At 48.7% G+C, this 19,456-nt stretch overlaps 1 protein-coding gene across 2 annotated transcripts in view; it reads left to right on the top strand.

Moving 5' to 3' along the window:
* Nucleotides 1-12,144, top strand: part of Dpysl2 (dihydropyrimidinase like 2) — a 103,297-nt gene extending 91,153 nt beyond the window's left edge. For both annotated transcript variants that reach the window (XM_051160748.1, XM_051160749.1), the window contains exons 9-14: nt 1,864-2,020; nt 2,358-2,499; nt 4,276-4,446; nt 8,320-8,499; nt 10,132-10,297; nt 11,966-12,144. In XM_051160748.1, the coding sequence (XP_051016705.1) occupies nt 1,864-2,020; nt 2,358-2,499; nt 4,276-4,446; nt 8,320-8,499; nt 10,132-10,297; nt 11,966-12,057 (908 nt within the window). In that variant the 3' untranslated portion in view covers nt 12,058-12,144. The remainder of the gene's footprint in view (nt 1-1,863; nt 2,021-2,357; nt 2,500-4,275; nt 4,447-8,319; nt 8,500-10,131; nt 10,298-11,965) is intronic.
* The last annotated feature ends 7,312 nt before the right edge of the window (nt 12,145-19,456 follow it).

The raw sequence follows: 19,456 nt of genomic DNA, 5'->3' as shown, positions 1-19,456 counted from the left end.
CTGCCACTGAATGTCACGAGGGGCATAAGGAACAGCTAACAGCTGGCTATAGCTTAATGAGGTCTTTTCCATTTTGGGGGTACATGCCCAGTGTGCTTGTACAAGCTTCTACTGAGAGAGCTTCCAGTAGGTCAGGAATGCTGGGCTCCTCTCCTGGCACTTTCTTCCAGGGCTTTCCTTCTGTGCGTGCTTGCCCTCAGTTCTAGAAGCCTCCGTCCTGCCTGGCGACTGTTACCGAGTATGGATGGGAGGCAGCTGTGGCTCTGGCCTCCCAACACCCTCTAATTGAACAGCCACTTCTTTGTGACATTCCTGAGGCAGGAGGGGGGCAGCTCCCTGGAGCCAGTTTTGAGTGTCTGGGCAAAGAGAGTGTTGTGGAGTATTATCCAGTGATAAAGTCTTTGCAAGGACTGTGGAGAGGAAGGGAGACACATTCCTGAGTGAGAAGGGTTTGGCCTTGAGAAGAGAGAAGCTTGGCTGCATGCTGGGAGGAGAGGCAGATGGATTTGGATTACCTGAGAGACGATTCCAGCTCGTGGAAATGTGAAGAGCACTGAGTTGGCTTGACACACATCCGTTAAGTGCCTACTGTGTGCAGGCAGAAAAGCGATCATTGTGTCACCATCGAGAGTCAAAAAGTCCCAACTGGGTGATCATTTGGGTGTAGGGTGCAATGCTCAGGGCAGTGGTGATGCGTGGGCCATTAAAGGGAGGCTGAAGAGCCAGGCATGGTGGCACACTTCCGTAATCTCATCTCTCTGGAGTCGGGGCAGGAGGATAACAAGTTCAAGGTCATCCTCTGCTACATACATAGTGGTTTCGAGGCCAGCCTCAGCTAGGTAAAAAAGAAGGAGCTTGGTTTTGAATCATGAGAGACATAGGTGTTGGGGGAAGGGCAGGGTTTTTGTTGTTGTTAATGTTTTGTTTTTGTTTTAAACATGGAAGACATGACATAAGAGGTTCTTAGTGGGGGTTGTGTGTGGGGGATGGGATGCAGAGAGTGTTCTGTGAGTTCTGCCAAGTCAGAGATCATGGCTGGGGAGCTGAGGAAGCAAGCACAAACCTAAAATCTCATGGAATGAACTAAGAGTAGGAATGAGGCCTGGTCAAGGGAAGGGACTGACATCCACCGGTGTATGTGACCCCACTGTCTGGCCCACTCCGAATGGACAGACAAGAAGACTTCATTTTGACGTCAGGAGAGCTGATGTTCTATCTTAGACATGGTATGGAGTTGGCCAGGGGTTCTAGAGACTCTGAAACCCCAGTGGCCTGACCCCAGATTGTCATGTGCCTCTGATGGCTGCCTCTGATGGCTCCCCTCAAGAGGGAACTTAGGCATCCGGACATCTCTGGAAGACCCTGACACTATTTGCTCTCTCGTATCTCAGCGCAGGGGTTTCATCTCTGCAGCCAGAATTAGACTAAAAGGTGTGGCGGGGGAGGGAGGCTGCTGTCAGGTATGAGCAGGGAGACCAACTTCTGCATAGTAAGGTTAAATCCACTTATCCAAAACAGAAGATTCTAGATGGTTCTGAGGCCTACGTGTCGGGAACTATATGAGTTGGAGATAGCGGCATGTGACATGTAGAGTGTTTAGGATTACCTCAGGAGAGAGGGTTGAGTCCACAGAGCAGGACATCTTAGTACGTGCCAGCTAGGGTGGACTTGGCTGCCTAGGGTACTGGACTTCCGGTCATTGGTGGTGTCGTCAGTGTCGTCTTTCACCCACACGACGAGGCTGTATCCCTGTGGAGGGAGTGATGAGAGCCCTCTGCAGTGCTAACCATGCAGTAATGGCCGCTGAGACTGGTCTCTTGTTCTTGGTGTGTCAGACTGAGCTGACTGCATTCTGTTTCTCAGGAACTGTGGTGTATGGTGAGCCCATCACTGCCAGCCTGGGGACTGATGGCTCTCATTACTGGAGCAAGAACTGGGCCAAGGCTGCCGCCTTCGTCACCTCCCCACCTTTGAGCCCCGACCCAACCACTCCAGACTTCCTCAACTCCTTGCTGTCCTGGTGAGCGCTGTTGACTTGTTCACATCTATACTCCAAGTCTCCTCAGACCAAAGTGAGCCAGTAGGTGACAACATGGTGGCTGGGAATAGGCTTAAAAATAGAGCCTTGTTGACGAACGTTGGGGTCAATAAGTGAGAACAAGGAATTATTCTGTCACCACCTTGTGTGGCAATTCGTGATGGAAACCCGGGTCATTCTGACAGGCAACTAAAGGCTCTTGAATGAGGTATCAAGGGTGCTAGCATGGTTGGTGGGACATCAGCTATGAAATATCTCACCAGACAGATTGAGGTATGGTGCCCTTCAAGGAAGCCTCATGTCATGTGTTCTCTTCCAGTGGAGACCTCCAGGTCACTGGCAGTGCCCACTGTACCTTCAACACTGCCCAGAAGGCTGTGGGGAAGGACAACTTTACCTTGATTCCTGAGGGCACCAATGGTACAGAGGAGCGGATGTCCGTCATTTGGGATAAAGCTGTGGTAAGGGACTCATGACCTTCCTTGTAGCTGGCCCAAGCATGCCACTGTCTCTGTGGGTGCAAAGGCTAATGCTGGCCAGTTGAGAACATTCTAGAAGCTAGAGCTTATGCGATGGTATTTCTCCTGTGTGGAAATCTGAGGCAGTCCCTAATAGCTCATTTCCTTCTAAATGTCACATAGGCATCATGCATCAATGAGGACATAGCTTTCTCAGTCCCCTGGTGACCTTCCCAGCCAACGGTCTTCAACTCCATTCATTTCCTTGAGATTGTGTTTGAAGGCTTCCGGGCTTCTGTATTTGCACCCAAACTAGGCTTCTGCTCGGCCTGTTTTGGACAGATACCGACCCTTGGTGGGGGTTGGGTGGGAGTTGAAAGACTTTTTTTCCTTCAATGTTTTAAAATACAGTAACAGATATTTTGGTTCTTAATGAATTATTGAGATTCTCTGAGTAAAAATCATCTTGTGTCATGTCAGAGTAAGCTACAGTGGACATCTTGGGGGATGTCTTCAGTTTTTGCCATCACATGTGTGCACAGTATGTGTTAGCATGCAGGTGACATTAGTGTGACATTAGCATCGCACACAGTGCCTCACAGCCTGTTTTAAAAAATTCTTAATATGGAGCTGGAGAGATGGCTCAGCGGTTAAGAGTACTGGTTGCTCTTCCAGAGGTCCTAAGTTCAATTCCCAGCAACCACATGGTGGCTCACAACCGTCTATACTGGGATTTGATGCCGTCTTCTGGCCTCTAGGTACACATGCAGATAGAATACTCATATGCATAAAATAAATAAATTTAAAAATTTTATTAATATATCATTAAAGTCATCATTCTCAAATCCACATAAGAACCAGGAAACTTATTTTTATCTTCTTGGTTTTTGTTTTTTTCCTGAGACAAGGTCTTACTATGTGGCCTCCGTTTGCCTGAAACTAGCAGTGTATAGACCAGCCTGGCCTCCAACTAACACACAGAGATCCACCTTCCTCTACCTTCTGAGTGCTGGGATGAAAGGTGTGGCCATCACACCCAGCGAAAAGCTTGATTTTAATTTTAATGGTTCTCTTTTCTCCTAACAGTCATTTGTCTATAATTCTTTGGCTAAAATTTTTGTGTTGCTCTATTTTTTTTATTTTATCTTTTAATGAAATAAGTATCCATACCATATAGACACATCCTTGGGCACATCTTTAATTATGTTTGCATGAGAAGTTTCTAGAATAACGTTGGCAGGTCAAAGGGAGTCTGTTAAAGACTGTGACTACACACTGTTAACAGACACTGAAAAGACTGTGACAACAGACACGGCGTATGACCCACCTCAATGGGTTTTAAGAGCAGAAGCCCAAATTATGTTATTTGTTATTCAATTTCTTTGATTACTGATTGAAATGATTTTTTAAAATATGCTTTTTGGCTATTAAAATTTTTTTCTTCCTCTTAGTGCACGCTCATTTCCTTCTTCTCCTGTATTTAGACCAGGTTCTGGAGGGAAGGCTTGTAGGAAATAATTGGCCCTTACTGTATACCTCAGAAAGCCAGTGCTGGGCTGAGACTAATCTATCCTTTGTTGAAAGGGAAGTCCCAGGGAGCATTGCATGTCAACATGTGATCCTTTAATGCTGGACCTGTGTTACCGTCAGTTTTCTGACCCCCACCCCTGTGTGTGTGTGTGTGTGTGTGTGTATGTGTGTGTGTGTGTGTATGTGTGTGTGTGTGTGTATGTGTGTGTGTATGTGTGTGTGTGTGTGTGTGTGTGTTCTGCCTCTCAGGTCACTGGGAAGATGGACGAGAACCAGTTTGTGGCTGTGACCAGCACCAACGCAGCCAAAGTTTTCAACCTTTACCCCCGGAAAGGTCGCATTGCGGTGGGATCTGACGCAGACTTGGTCATCTGGGACCCTGACAGTGTGAAGACCATCTCTGCCAAGACGCACAACAGTGTAAGGCTTGCCCATCGTGGGTAGACATGTGTGCTGCAGGCACTGAGAGACAGGGCCAGTCCAGGGATTAAGGAAGGACCTCGGCTGCCGAGGAGTGAAGTTTCCCCAGGATGGGGTGCAACTTGCAATGTCCCGGGGGCCAGTCCGACCCTTTCACTTTCTTTATGGAGGTCCACAAGAGCGTGTTTCAGAGGCAGCGGCCTCTGTCCTCAGACCATCAGATCTGTAGAGCAGCAGTTTTCAACCTATGGGTTGTGACTCCTTCGGGGGCTGAACATCCCTTTCACAGGGGTCACATGTAAGATATCCTGTGCATAAGATACATTATGATTCATAATAGTGGCAAAATTACAGTTATGAATTAGCGATTTAATTTTATGGTTGGGGCGCGGCGGTCATCATAGCACGAGGAACTACATTAAAGGGTTGCAGCATCCGGAAGGTTGAGAACCACTGCCCTAGAGTAACATTAGAACCTTAAAAGCTTCTAGAAGTGAGGCAGCATTCCATTATCACGGTTTGAGCAGCGTCCAAGACAGGGTTTCTCCCTGTGGCCCTGGCTGTCTTGAATTCACTCTGTAGACCAGGCTGGCCTCGAACTCACAGAGAACTGCCTGCTTCTGCGTCGGGAATGCTGGGATTTAAGGCCTGTGCCGCCACCTCCTGGCTGGCAGTGAGTTCTTAATGCATGGAGCAGATCTCTGTATGAAGTGCCACGTGGACAGCAGGCACCGCAGGGAACATAACTCTTAGTTCTCACCTCAGTGGGCCTGAAACTACGAGGCCGGCTGCCCCCACCCCCCTACTCCCACCCCCACCCCCGGTGCCACAACTGCATAGGGCAGGTCCAGGCATTTCCAAGATGGTCCTACGCCCTCTGCCAGTCTAATCCCTCCCTCTTGGACAGAGGTTTTGGGTTGGGCATGCTGGGCTCGGTGCCAGCTTCTTTGTCACCAGTGGATGCTGAGATGGTGGGTGCTTCGTGGAGAGACCACTGGACTCCATATTTATGGCTGGTCCTGCCCTGCTGGTTCAGCATAGCCTTAGTGCCAAGCCTGCTTCAACTCGCATCATCCATCTTGGGATCCTCAGTGACGTCCTCAGGGTTAACCTATCTGTATATATGTGTATCCCTTCGCTTTCCCCACTCTTTTCATCTGACCTTTCCATTAAAGGGTCGGCTGTGATTATCCCATGTGGGAAGATAAATCAACAAGAGGTGCAGAGAGCTTAAGAGGCCCATCTAAGGTTACATGGTGATCTTGCGGTCGAGCCAGAGTTAGAAGCCTTCATTTTTCAGCATTCTTCCTCAGCCGACTGCCTATGTGTGGAGCATCATTGCAGGGTGGGGTGGAGAAAGAGCTGTCCCTCTTCTGTGGAGTCCTCTCCCCAGAGGGAATAAAACGTTCTGCCAAGACTCATCAAAGGCATAGGTGACTGGGCTGGGACCTGGCATTGGGACTTCTCTGCCTGGACTGACAGAACAGGAAGGAATGAAGGTTTGGGAAGATGATGTTCCTCACCAGTCATTTCTTTTTTTAATCTGAACCTGTCTTGGGCAGTGTCCCATGTGCCCCTGCCAGCTACCTCATAGCCTCGTCCTGCGTTAGGGGCCGGCATTGAGCATGCCCGTGTGCCGTTGCCCATCTGGTGAAGGAAACAAGAGACTCTAGGACTGGCCTCAGGGTGGAAAATCTAACTTACCCACTTCCCTATGGCTAGGTCTCCATGAGCAGTTTACAGGATACCAACCTGCTCCCGTAATTTTGGGGTCCTCCCGGGCATGAAGTAAAAAAAACAAAACACGCCCATGCTTACTAGTGGCGGAGCCTCCTGTCTCAAAGAGTTATAGGAGGCCCGGGATCCCATCTTTGAACATGTCAACTTAAAAAAAAAAGTCACTTACAGCAGAGGTTCCCAACCTGTGGTTAACGACCCCTTTGGGGGTCAAATGACCCTTTCACAGGGGTTGTATATTAGATATCCTGCATGTAAGGTATTTACATTACAATTATAGCAGTAGCAAAATCACAGTTATGAGGTAGCAATGAAAATAATTTTATGGTCTGGGGTCACCATAACATGAGGAACTGTATTTTTTAAAAAGGGTCACAGCATTAGGACAGCTGGGAACTGTTGACTTAGAGTCATGGGGCTGCTTCCCTCCATATTTAAAAGGGGGAAGGAGAGAGGATGGCCCCAGAAGAAGCCTTACCATCAGCTCCTTCCTAGCCTTGATCTCAGAGGATGCCCACACCCTTCCCAAAGTCATTTCAGAGGAGGCAGAATTCTCTCACCATGGTCTATTCACAAAGATTCTTTTTGTGCCATTGTTGTGACCTAAGCCTTGGGAGGGTGGCGCAGGATGGCAGGGTTTAAGTGACACAGAGCACTGTTATTCAGTGCCCGTCTTTTGTCATCTCTGAGACAAACTTGATTGTGAGATGCATGGTGAAGGAGACACCCGCTATGAGGCCTCCAGTTGGGGACCGGGTTAAGGAAAAAATGCAGGGCTGCTATGGCCTTCATGTGGGATTCCGGAGAAGTGAATGTGTCCTTGGGGACACAGTGTGAGAAACCCCACCATGGCTCTGCTCAACAGGAAGGCTGGGGGATGGGCAGAAGGTCCCTCCTGAGACTCTGAACTGGAAGATGGCACTCACTCAGGCTCAAGGTGTAAAGTCCCACCGCCTGTGTGGTCAGACAGCCTTGAACTGAGAATGCTGTGTGTGACACTTCAGTGGTGGTGTTCCCCTGGGACCCCAGGTACTCAGATCCCTGGAGGATCTGAGAGCTCCCCCTGAGTCACTGAGCTTGCCCAGTCAACTCTGGTTTTAAGGACAAGCATCCTGGCCACAGGCCGATGTGAGGTCCCCCAGAGGAGAGCCTCTTGCCTGTAACCACACCCCTCCACTTTTGTTTACAGCAAACCCCCCCCCATGTTTCTCTTCAGGGGGTCTCTGACCCGTGCTGGCAGCAGTTTTCCGGACCACGATGGGATGCATGTTGCTAAGCCACTGTGCCCCTTCTCTGTACTCCCCGGACTCTGCACAGAGCAGAGATGACATTTGACCTGGATGTTGATGTTGGTGCAGCCGCCCTGCCCTCTCACAGAACCTCCCTAACTCTGTGACCCTTTAATACAGCTCCCCATGGAGCTGATGATCCCAACCAGAAAATTATTTCATTGCTACTTCATGACTGTAATTTTGCTACCGTTATGTAATGTGACTATCTGATATGCAGGATATCTGATATGTGACCCCTATGAAAGAGTAGTTCTGTCCCCAAAGGGGTCGTGACCCATAGGCTGAGAACTGCTGCTCTAGTGGCATTTATCCCGCCCTCTCTGTTTCTCTCTTCCCTTTTTATATAGTGCTTGGGATTGAACCCGGGGCTCTGTGCATTCTAAGGGTTCTACCACTAAGTTTATTCTACCACTGAGCTACACATCTCCACTCTATTTTGAGCTACATTGCCACTAAATCCCCTGCAGCCAGGCCTTGATCACACTCTGTAGCTCAGGCAGAGCCTTGTCCTGTGGTCTTAACTGCCCCAGAATCCTGAGTAGCTGGGTGTATTAGGTCTGTCCCGCGAGACCCAGCTGGAGTAGTTTTCTTTCTATTTGTGAAGTGTTTACAAACATACGTGTACATCCATATGCACATACTGCCTAGATGATTACTCTCTTTAGTTATTTCTCTCTCAGATTTGGAGATGTAGGTGAGAGCAGTCCATATCGTAAACAGAGAAAGTGGGTGTCCCTGCACTGGCCAGTGGAGACAAGCCTCCATTCTGGGGTTTACCAGAAAGCTCCATTCGGTCCATTCAGGGGCAGGGACTGCTCTGATGGTGACCTGTTCCTTCCCTTAGGCTCTGGAGTACAACATCTTTGAAGGCATGGAGTGTCGTGGCTCCCCGCTGGTAGTCATCAGCCAGGGCAAGATTGTCCTAGAGGATGGCACGGTTCATGTCACTGAAGGCTCAGGACGCTACATCCCCCGGAAGCCTTTCCCTGACTTTGTGTACAAGCGCATCAAGGCCAGGAGCAGGGTGAGTGGTTTTGTTAACTTAAAAAAAAATGAATTAATGTATTTATTTACTTTAAATCCAATTGCAGCCCTCTCCTCTCCTCTCCTCCCAGTCCTGCCCTCCCTCCCTCTTTCCCTTGCACCCCTCCCTTACCCCTCAGAAAAGGGGAGCCCCCTAACTCATCCCAGAACGTTGAAGTCGCATCAGGACTGAGCGCACCCTCTTCCACCTTGTCCTGGTAAGGTAGCCCCACCAGGGGGAAGTGATCAAAAGATATGCAGCAAAGTCCATGTTAGAGACAGCCCCCGCTCCCCTTATTAGGGGGCCCACATGATGACCAAGCTGCCCATCAGCTACATCTGTGTAGGGGGCCTAGGTCCAGTCCATATATGGTCCTTGGTTGGTGTTTCAGTCTCTGCAAGCCCCTCTGGGCCAAGGCTAGTTGGCTCTGTTGGTCTTCTTGTGGAGCTCCATCCCCTCCAGGTCCTTCTAACTCCCCACCCCAACCTCTTCCTGCGCTCCGCTCAATGTTTGACTCTGAGTCTCAGCATCTGTTTCTTTCAGTTTCTGGGTGGGGCCTCTCAGAGGACAGCTCTGCTAGACTCCTGTCTGCAAGCCTAGCAGAGTGTCGTTAATAGTGTCAGGGTCTGGCCCTCTCCTATCCGGTGGGTCTCAGGTGTGGCTAGGCATTGGTTGGACATTCCTTCAATCTTCGCTCTGTCTTTACCCTGCACATCTTGTAAGCAGGGTACATTTTAGGTCAAAGTTTTTATAGGTGGGTTGGTGCTCGCCCTCCCTCCACTAGGAATCCTGTCTGGTTAGAGAGGAAGATATGGGGGTGACTCTAGCTGAGACCCCTAGTAGCAGGGGACATAGAAGTTTGTTAACTTTTAAGCCGTCATGGATTGAGTTAAACTCCACCGACATCTGTTAAGCCCCATGAGTCAGAATACTGAGATGGGGGACATTTTCTCCCCAAATGTAATCTGTTGCTAGAGGGGTTAAGGATGGTCAGGGCTTTGATGATGACTGTGGGTTAAGGACCCAGAGGAGGGGACAGGGCTTTGATGCTGAGTGTGGGTTAAGGACCCAGAGGAGGGGACCACTGCTGCAGAACTATGAAGGGAGATGCATGGAAGAATTAATTTGGATCTTGAAGGCTAAGTAAGAGTTTTTCAGGCCAAAGAACAGCAATAAAGACACTGCAGGACAATGTGGTATGTCGTGGAAGTCGTACTGTGTGTTCAGGGCACAGGAACGGTGATGCGGAGAATGGGGGTGGAGCTTTGAGGAAACTGAAGGAAGAGGGAGATTGGAGACTTTGATCTTCAAAATGACCCTAGACCCTCTTCACAGCATGATTAGGGGCTTCTTGGAGAGGTCAAAGGTGATGTGACATGGTGGGGGAAATAATAAAAAACCAGTAGAGTAACCAGCTGTAGGGGACCCACCCTGGGAAAACTTCTGGCCTGGAACTTGGGAGGCCGGTTGTACATCTGTCTCTGTTGTGCCAGTCCATAATAAGGGGGCCTTGCCCGCACGCATCACAGGTCTGTCTTGGCTGCTGTCCCATCACACTGGGAAGGTACAACAGGGAAGGTGTCCTCTGTGACTGTGACATAGGTTGTGTGTGGGGGACATTGTGTGTTTCAGCTGGCTGAGCTGAGAGGGGTCCCTCGTGGCCTGTATGATGGGCCCGTTTGCGAGGTATCCGTGACGCCCAAGACGGTCACTCCAGCCTCATCAGCCAAGACGTCCCCTGCCAAGCAGCAGGCACCACCTGTTCGGAACCTGCATCAGTCTGGATTCAGCTTGTCTGGTATGGCTTGCTTGGGCTGGGTGTTTCTGGGTAGCTTGAGCAAGCTCCGTGGAGCCTGCCTGAGGTTTTCGGCTCCACTACTGCAGAAGGCAAAAGGCTCTGAAAGACAACCACAGTCTCATTCTTTCCCCGTCGGGGAGCGTTCCAACCACCAGTTATGAATCTGTAAATGGGTTCCAGAGTCTTCAGATCAGTTTTTTGTGTCATGTGGTGCCGAGAGGCCCATCCTGTGAGTTGACCCCCTTTAGACTGAAGGGACGTTTTCCAGATCTGTCTCATCCACCATGGGGACTGGAGTCTCGGCAGCCTCACCCTGCTTAGGCAGGTCTGTGCTTCTGTTCTCTCACCTGTGAGATGGGTCGCAGCACTAATCCCCTTCGGAGCTGCCATGGCATCCACCTTCGAGACCCCCCTCTTGGTGAGAGAAAAGCTGACTTTCTGTTTTGGAAACTTCCTCCCTCCCCCTCTTCCGTGTGGCCCAGGATAGGGCCATTCCATTCTTGCAGCTTCCTGAGCTTAGACAGACGTCGTCCACGTCCTGTGGTGCGTGAACAGTGCAGTTCATTCCATGAGCGTCCTCCTTTTGTCATTTCTGCTGGATTTTTACAAAGCACCATGTGATGCCCATGATGGGTGAGGAGTTGGCCGCCTTCAGAACCCATTGGGGTGCTTTGGTTTGGGAGACGGGCTCTTAAACTTTAGTGTGAGATCAGCCACGCTGTGTCTCACCATTGTCTTCACAGAGATGGCACAAGTTGCCCGTCCATTATGTAAAAGAAATGCTCGGGGACCTGAAGGTAGTTTGCACTTTTAAAAATTGGAAACATATCATGGAGATAATGACCTATGTTGTGACTAAGACCGGAGCCCAAACACAAAATGTGGGCAGGACAGATGGCTCAGCAGTTAAGAGTGAACTCTGATGGTGTAGGGAACCCGTGTTTGTTCCCAGCACCCATGTCAGGTGACTTAGAGCCACTTTTAACTCCAGATTCAGGCGCTCCAGTGCCCTCTCCTGGCCTTCTCAGGTACTGCACATATGTGCATGTCCATCCCCAGCCCCTACACACACACACACACACACACACACACACACACACACACACACGCACGCACGCACGCACATAATTAAAAATAAAAATAAAATCGTAAAATCCAAATACACAGTGCACCTATGTTTCGTATACCTGCAACACAGAGCCCTGAAGGGGATTTCACACAGTATTTTTAGTATGCGAAGTTTGACTACAGTTAGTCACATCAGGTCAGGTGTGGAATTTTCCATATGTCACATCGTGTCAACCCACAAGTCGTTTTAGGGTTTAGAACATTGTGGGTTTGGGAGCTTCGGATCCGGCATTCTTTACCTGGACCACCCATACTGGTCCCTAGTGAGAGGCTTGGGTCCTCCTCAGAAAAGCCCTATTCACTGATACCGTGCATCGAACTTAACCGATTCTCAAGGAAAGATTGCTTGCCTCAAGTTCGGCCTGTACGCTGCAGGGAGGACCACCTACTTCCTGCAGTTTGAACTTTCTATAGTGAGGTTTGGAGAAAAGGGTGGGGTGCTTGGCCCAACTTCTCCCGAGGAGTGTGTCTGTGCATACCGCAGGAGTCTGATTCAGTTTCAGAAGACTCACCCTTGGTTTGTCTCTTCTCTCTCTCTAGGTGCTCAGATTGATGACAACATACCCCGCCGCACCACCCAGCGCATTGTGGCGCCCCCTGGTGGCCGTGCCAACATCACCAGCCTGGGCTAAAGCCCTTAGGCCTGCAGGCCACGTGGGGATGGGGGATGGGACACCCGAGGACATTCTGAGACTTCCTTTCTTCCATTTTTTTTTTTTTTTTTTTTTAAAGAGCCTGTGATAGTTGCTGTGGGCAGCCAGTTCCTGGGGCTTGCTATTGGGCCCCCCTACATTTGGTCTCCTCTGGAGTTTCTGAATTCGCTCACCCAATTCCCCACACAGTCATGACCACCCATACCCAAGCCTAGCCACCTACCCCACACGGAGCTGCATCCAACACGCAGACATGTGCCACCAAGCCGATCCCAGGCAGGTGCCCCTATCACACCCTCAGCTGTGCAGTCAGCACCTTCCTGTCATGGGGAAGATAGTGAATTGCTCTGAGCTGCCTTCCTTTCTTTAAAAAAATTCTTTTAAATGAGGTTTTCTTTGTGGGACTGGGGAGGGGTGGGGGGATGGGAGAGGGCTTTTTTTTTTTTTTAAAATACTAAATTAAAAGCCTGATTCAATATTAATCCGTGGGTCTTGAACTGGACATCCTAATGATGCAATTATGTAACCATTAAGCTGATTCCAAGGCTGGCAAGCTGCTGCTGCCGCTCTGGAAAGTTTCCATGTGTCTGCATCTTCATCCTTTACTCTTCTGGGTCAGCTGTTGAGAAGAGGCACGTTTTCTTCATTGGCCTAGATTTTTGCGGCAGATTAGACCTTTTTAGGATTCGTTATCATTTTTCTGCCTCTCCTGTTCCGGCTTTTTCTTCTGCACCCATGGAGAGATATAGACGTTGGCCTCTTGCTTTGCATTTCTTTGAGACCACATTCTTTTCTCCTTGCCCCCTTGTCTGATCTTAAAGCCAGACATCCCAGTTCGGCCTCAGGCATAGTTAGGGGGACCCAGGTTTTGCACCCACAACCGGTTTTTGTGCCCTCCTGGTTTCTGTTAAGATTGGTGCTATCCGATTCCCATCACTAGGAGGCGTCTGAGTTAGAAGCTTGCCGGATATAGAGATGGCCCGGATTATGTCACTCATATTGTCACACGTGGGCCCAGAATAGAGTCACAAGGAATGGAAAGAAGAAGCTGTAGAAGCTGCAGAGTTCCCAGTCAAATCTGTCAACCCAGCCCCCAAGCTCGAGGGAGCCAGACAAACTGGGACCAGACTCCCTGTGAAGGAGCCCTCCCCAGCCCTGCCCAGGAAGTGTCTTTGGGAATGCTAGACAAATAGGACTTTTTCAGTGTGTATATGGACGGGAGAACATTTTTGTCTGTTCAGTTGTTTCAGAAGGTCTGACATGATGGGCAAAGTCTTTATAAGGGTAGAAATCTTTGGGATAATTAGACTTCTAGACTTGTACAAGAGGAACAACCCTGCTTTAAGAAACAATATCTCATGGGAGGAAAACTGTACAAATTGGGTGCATGGCCCTCTTAGAGATAATGTTGCCTCTCAGAGACCGTGTCACCTCATATCTGTCACCCTTCCTCTTCCTGTCATCTCGACAGTTTTTTCACTAGCTGGCTTCTTTCTGTATCCGCTGACTTCTGTCATATTTCTTTTCAAACGTGTTTACAGGTCTTTGTAAGCAGTGTTAGGTCCATAGGCTTATCTGAATCCAATCTGCTTGTGTAAAGCAGGGCATCAAAAAGTAGTGATATTTTTAGTGTCCACACATTTTTGCCTTTGGGGTTAATGGTTGGGCTTTTAGGTTTGTTGTTGATTTTTATTTTCAAGATAAATTGCACTTTTAAAAATTGGTTGACTTAATATATTTACCTTTTTTCCCCCTTCTTACCTGCACTTAGAGAGAGAAAATTTGAACCAGTTGGAAAACACATTTCTTTTTTTTTTTTTTTTTTTGGATTCTGGGAAACACTCGCAGCTCTGCAGTATTCACTCGTCTTCCTGCTGTCTCTTGTACAGGGCCATGGTCCTATTGGTTGTTTCAGATAATTTTCTTAAAGAAAAACAAAACAAAGCAAAGCAAAAACAGTTGCAAACCTGAAGATTTTCTGCAGTCCGTGTAAGCATGTTTACCCGTTGGCTTGCTTTCTGTGTCTGTTCAATGAATGTCATATGTAAATGCTAAACTAAGTCAACAGTGTCTCAGAACTGAGTAACTGCAGTGACTTGATGCTCTAAATCAGTGTAGGATTTACTGGTAGATGTTTTTTTAACCCTTGAACTTGTGATTGTGACCCATGAAGGGGGGGGCCTTTCAGTGCTAAAGCTGATCACGTGTGTAGCCAGAAAGGTACTTTGTTGTTGTTGTTGTTTTTTTTTTTTTTTAAATTTTTTTTGTAACCACTGTCTTAATGGCAAAAATAATTATGGTAAAATACAAGTCTCGTGTTTATTATTCCTTAAGAAGTCTGTGTTATATTACCACGGAACACCCAATAAAGCAGAATGTGGTTGTTTCAGAGGTGTGTCTATATTCAGACTCTCACGGCGTGTGGGCTTTCCCTCTTATGTTCCTCACGGGGAAGGCCCTGGCTCTGCTTAGATTCAGACTGTGGACCATCCCAGGAGAGCCTACCCCCACATCTCAGGTTGCTATGGATATCTTGGCTAAGAATGAGTTCTCAGCCCATGCAATGCCACACCTGGAGGATGAGGGCCATTGAAGCAACAGTGTCTAAAACCCCATCCTGGAGAGGTGGTGAGTTTCCAGGGGTTCCAAGCCAAACCTGGGATTCAAGTAGGACCACATAAGACGAGGTGGGTTTTCAGTGTAGGTGCTGGGCTTCCTCCTAATGTGTCTGCCCTGGGAAAAATTCCAACTGCTTGGTGCAAGAGAAAAGAGAGAGTGTCCTGACACATGAACCAGGACCAAGGCCTGAGCCGCCACCCTCAGGCCAGGATGGAGGGTGCTGGTGGGGGGTGAGAATCACACTGAGTTTCTAGGCCTTGGGTTGGCACAGTTCCTTGCTTTGGGTGGTATTGGCTCTGAATGAAGAAGGTGTATGCTTTGAGCACCCTGGGCCTATCACATAGTAGGGCTAGTTTATCCCCCCCAACACCTTATCATCGTCATCGTCATCACCACCACCATCACCATCGTCTATTATAGTTTAAACTGTGTGTGAGGTGACATGCAGAATTACACAAGCCCAGCCTGGTGGTAAACAGGGACAAATGCCAAGCACTCAGGAGGTTGACGTAAGACTGGGTGACATAATGAGATCTCCCCCTTAAAAAAAAAAAAAAGCCAATGAAAAGAAAAAGATGATGTCATCATTATAAGAAAAGAGACGGGAAAGCAAGGGCAGGAAAAACAAGGCCCCAAGTGACTTGGAACAAGACACTTGCTTGGATCCTTTAAACCCTTGGTGGGATCTTTCAATGGCCACTTATGACACTGACCATGGTTAAGGGTGAAAGAAAGAAAACACTGAATCCAGAGGGAAAGGCTGGGTTCTCCTGGGAGCTGAAGTGTGTGTGTGGGGCGGGGCTGGCTTTGACTGACTGAATAAGTCAAGGCGAGCATGAACTCTTCTTCAAAACAAGGAAGCCGTGTGGGGACAGTGAAGACCCCAGACTCATGGTCCATCAGCTTCTAGATATCAAATCAAGAAGGGCCTGTGGACCCTGTAGCTTATGAGTCCACACTCCGTTTAATCCCTCAGAGGTCTGCTCTTTTCAGCATGGACCCCCCACAGAGGCCCATGCAGGCCCTAAGAGGTGTGGATCTACTTGAGCAGGGACCTCAGGTCCTGGAGCTCAGGCTGTGGCTTGTAGTGTCTCATCAAATGTTGGCCGCTCCTCTTGAATGGCAAGAGGTACACTGGGGGAGGCAAACTCTAAAGGCGGGCCAGGTAGCTGTCGGCGAGGTTTAGTTCAGCCAGCTATGTAACTCTTGGTATGTTGTATTTTAGACGCATCCACAACAGCCTAAGGAGGCCAGAAGAAGGTGTCAGGCAAAAGCTAGGAAAAGTCCAGGGCATGCCTAGACCAGAGGCTGTACTTAAGCCTCACACTGCTCTGAACAGAAGGCGCCATCTTCAGGCAAAGTTCTGTAGCATTCTGTTAGAAGGGGCCGGAGCTGACTCTTTGGGAGCAGCTCTGTGGTGTGATGCTGTGGAGCAGGAGTGTATTTAGACAACCTAGCTCTCTGAATGGGACCTGGAAGTTGTCTCCCTGCTTGCTCCTCAGCCTTTGGTGAACGACAAGCCAGGAATGAAGTGTGGCAAAGGAACACCAGGAAACTGCCAGCAACAGTGTCCTCCATGTCTCCCCTAAGATCTAAACGTCAAGAAATGATGGGTGATCGCCCACAGTCTTTGGTGGACCAGGGACTGCTGGAGATGTGGGAGATAGCGCCCATTGTTTCCAGCCAATCTGCCGGCTGGTCACGAGGCTGACAGCTAACACTCACTGGGACGCACCAGGCACTGTGCTAAGTAAGCGCTTCGTGCCTATAAACCGAGCTAATCTCAGAATGTCATGAAGAAGATGCCATTGTGTTAGTGACTAGATAAAGGAGACAGAGCTAGGAGAATCAAGCCAGTGTCTTAGAAGCAGCTTTGAGTCTGCAGACACACACACACACACACACACACACACACACACACACACAAAAACACACACACACCTTATTTGTTTTCAGGGGAGGATTTAATATTGCAAAAATGCCCAAGGAGGCCAGAAGAAGGAATCAGATCACCTGGAACTGTAGTCACAGATAATTGGGAGCCACCAAAGGAGGTGCTGGGAACTGAACCTGGGTCCTCTGCAAGAGCAGCAACTGCTCTTAACCACTGAGCCATCTCTCCACTCCTCAAATAGATTTGCTTTTTGGAGGCACCCTCTCCCTAGGTATCTTGACCTGGTCTTGAACCCATGAGTCTTCTGCCTTAATTTCCTAAATGCTGAAATTACAGTCACAAACCACTCTGCCCAACTCAGAAAATATTTGGAGAAAAGAATAATGAAAAAGGGAAACTGGCTGGGCAGTCGTGGTGCATGCCTGTCATCCCAGCACTCAGGGAGGCAGAGGCAGGTGGATCACTGTAAGTTCGAGGCCAGCCTGGTCTACAGAGTGAGTCTAGGACAGCCAAGGCTACACTGAGAAACCCTGTCTCAAAAAACAAACCAAAAGGAGAAGGAGGAGAAATGGAAGTGGAGGAGGGGGAGAGGAGGAGGGAGGGGAAAGGGAGGAGGAGGAGACGAAGAAGAAAAAGAAGAAGAAGGGAAAAAAGAAAAAGGCAAAATGGATTTCCTGGACATCAAGCCATTATAAATTAGTAATTAAGAAAGTGGTAACAATAGAAATAAAGTAGAAATAAGAATCCAGGATAGATCCATAATAAATGCAGGAAAGGCATTCCCCTCTCTGGCTAGCAGTCTGAGAACTACTTAAGGAGTAGTAAGTAACTGTGTCACTTAACGCACTGAGCAAGCAACAAGTGTATCCTCCCTCACTTACCTTTATCCACCATCTCATGAGAAAGTTCCTGCTTAGGAGCGAGGGAGTGAGAGGGGTGGAGAGCACCAGGGGACTGTCCAGCATGAGGGAAACATGGACAAACGTGGAGTGTGTAGGATAAGCACACATGGTGCAAATTCAGAAATACATAGCCTCTAGACAAGAGACCTGGTGGTGTATACTACACACAAAAATCCAGGGGAAAGGTAGCCTAGGAGATGATGGGAGTTAACAGGAAACTACTATTCTGTAAGTGCTCAATTTTATAGAGGAGCTTTGGGGACAGCATGTTAAAATGGTAGGAAAAGACCAATATGTGTTTATACACAAGTTACATGTAATTAATTCTTACAAGGACCCTGGGCTGTAAGCAAAATAATATCTATGAGAATCACTTGCAAAAACAATCATTTGAAAAGGGCAAAGTGACCTAGATACTGACTGCCTTGTAACTTGGTTAAACCTTAGTATCAGGAGAGGTCTGGTGCCCATAGGGGATGACAAATGAGAGGAGCCCTGAGCAGCATCAGGAGAGAGCTGGTGCCCACAGCAGATGGCAGATCAGGGGAGCCCTGAACAGCAGGAGAGGGTTGGTGCCCACAGGGTGACAGAAAAGAGGAGCCCTGAGCAGCAGGAGAGGGCTGGTGTCCACAGGGTGGCAGACCAGGGGAGCCCTGAGCAGCAGGAGAGCTGGTGTCCACAGGGTGACAGAAAAGAGGAGCCCTGAGCAGCAGGAGAGAGCTGGTGTCCACAGGGTGGCAGACCAGGGGAGCCCTGAGCAGCAGGAGAGAGCTGATGTCCACAGGGTGACAGAAAAGAGGAGCCATGAGCAGCAGGAGAGAGCTGGTGTCCACAGGGTGACAGAAAAGAGGAGCCATGAGCAGCAGGAGAGAGCTGGTGTCCACAGGGTGACAGACCAGGGGAGCCCTGAGCAGCAGGAGAGAGCTGATGTCCACAGGGTAACAGGCAAGGGAATCCCTGAACACCAGGATTTTCCTGAAGCTGAAGGAAGCCCATCTTTGGCTCAAGGTTACATTTTGCCCTAGGGCTCATGAGAACACTGCAAAAGTTGGAGACGACCAAGCACCAGGCTTTATAAAGACTTATGGTGACCTAATAGATGACAGATCCAGGTGATTGACAGCTAAGCCTCATTGCTGTTACAGTTATGGAAACTACCTTTGTCCTAACAAACACATGGCTCCAGGCAGGACGTTCAGCAATCTTGGCTTGTTCAATAGAAAAAGAGATGGAGGGCAGAGAAGACTGTTATATAGTCCTCCAGCCAATCACCTTGTTTGGGGCCTGAGGATTTTAGTTACTGATGAATATTCCTAGTACTTCCGCCTTTGTACAAGGATGGCTGGGGACAGTCACCACACCATTCAAGCCACAACACCATAGTACTTAGTTGCCCTCCTCTTGCAGACTGATCTCCCTGCTATTAAGGGCTGTTTGCATCTTTCTCTGGACTGACTGCCCTCTGGGCTTTATTTTCATGCCACTTGCCTTATTTTCCTATGGTGTCTTCTGTGCTATTCAACATTCCTTGGCAGCCTTCTTCTCCAGATTTTGGTATTTAAAACCCACAAAGGATCTGTCATATGGGGCTTTTATGTCACCCCACCCTACCCTGTGTTCCCAGGCAAGGTCTTCCACGCTCACTGCCTACGTGCCACATACTCTCAAGAAGCCATGACCTGAAAAAAAAAATGTCCTTTCCAAGGCCAAATCTGTGTATCTAACCATTCCTTAAACTTCACTTCATAGTTTATGATAACCATAAACATTACTCTTTCCCCCTCCCACACATCTGTCTCAACCTTTAGTGTTTTATAACCCTGAACCCTGTAGGCCCTTAGTCATCACAAGCCAAGAATCCAGTGGTCAACAGCTCCCAGCTGCCCACCACCCACTCTGCATCAGTGGCTCTCAACTCTGCACCGTTCTCTCCATCCCACGGTTATTCTTTTCCTTCCTTCTT

This window comes from Acomys russatus, chromosome 18 (assembly GCF_903995435.1).
Source record: "Acomys russatus chromosome 18, mAcoRus1.1, whole genome shotgun sequence".
Taxonomy (NCBI): Eukaryota; Metazoa; Chordata; class Mammalia; order Rodentia; family Muridae; genus Acomys; species Acomys russatus.
The sequence above is the reverse complement of the archived record's forward strand: the minus strand, read 5'-3'. Positions and strand labels throughout refer to the sequence as shown.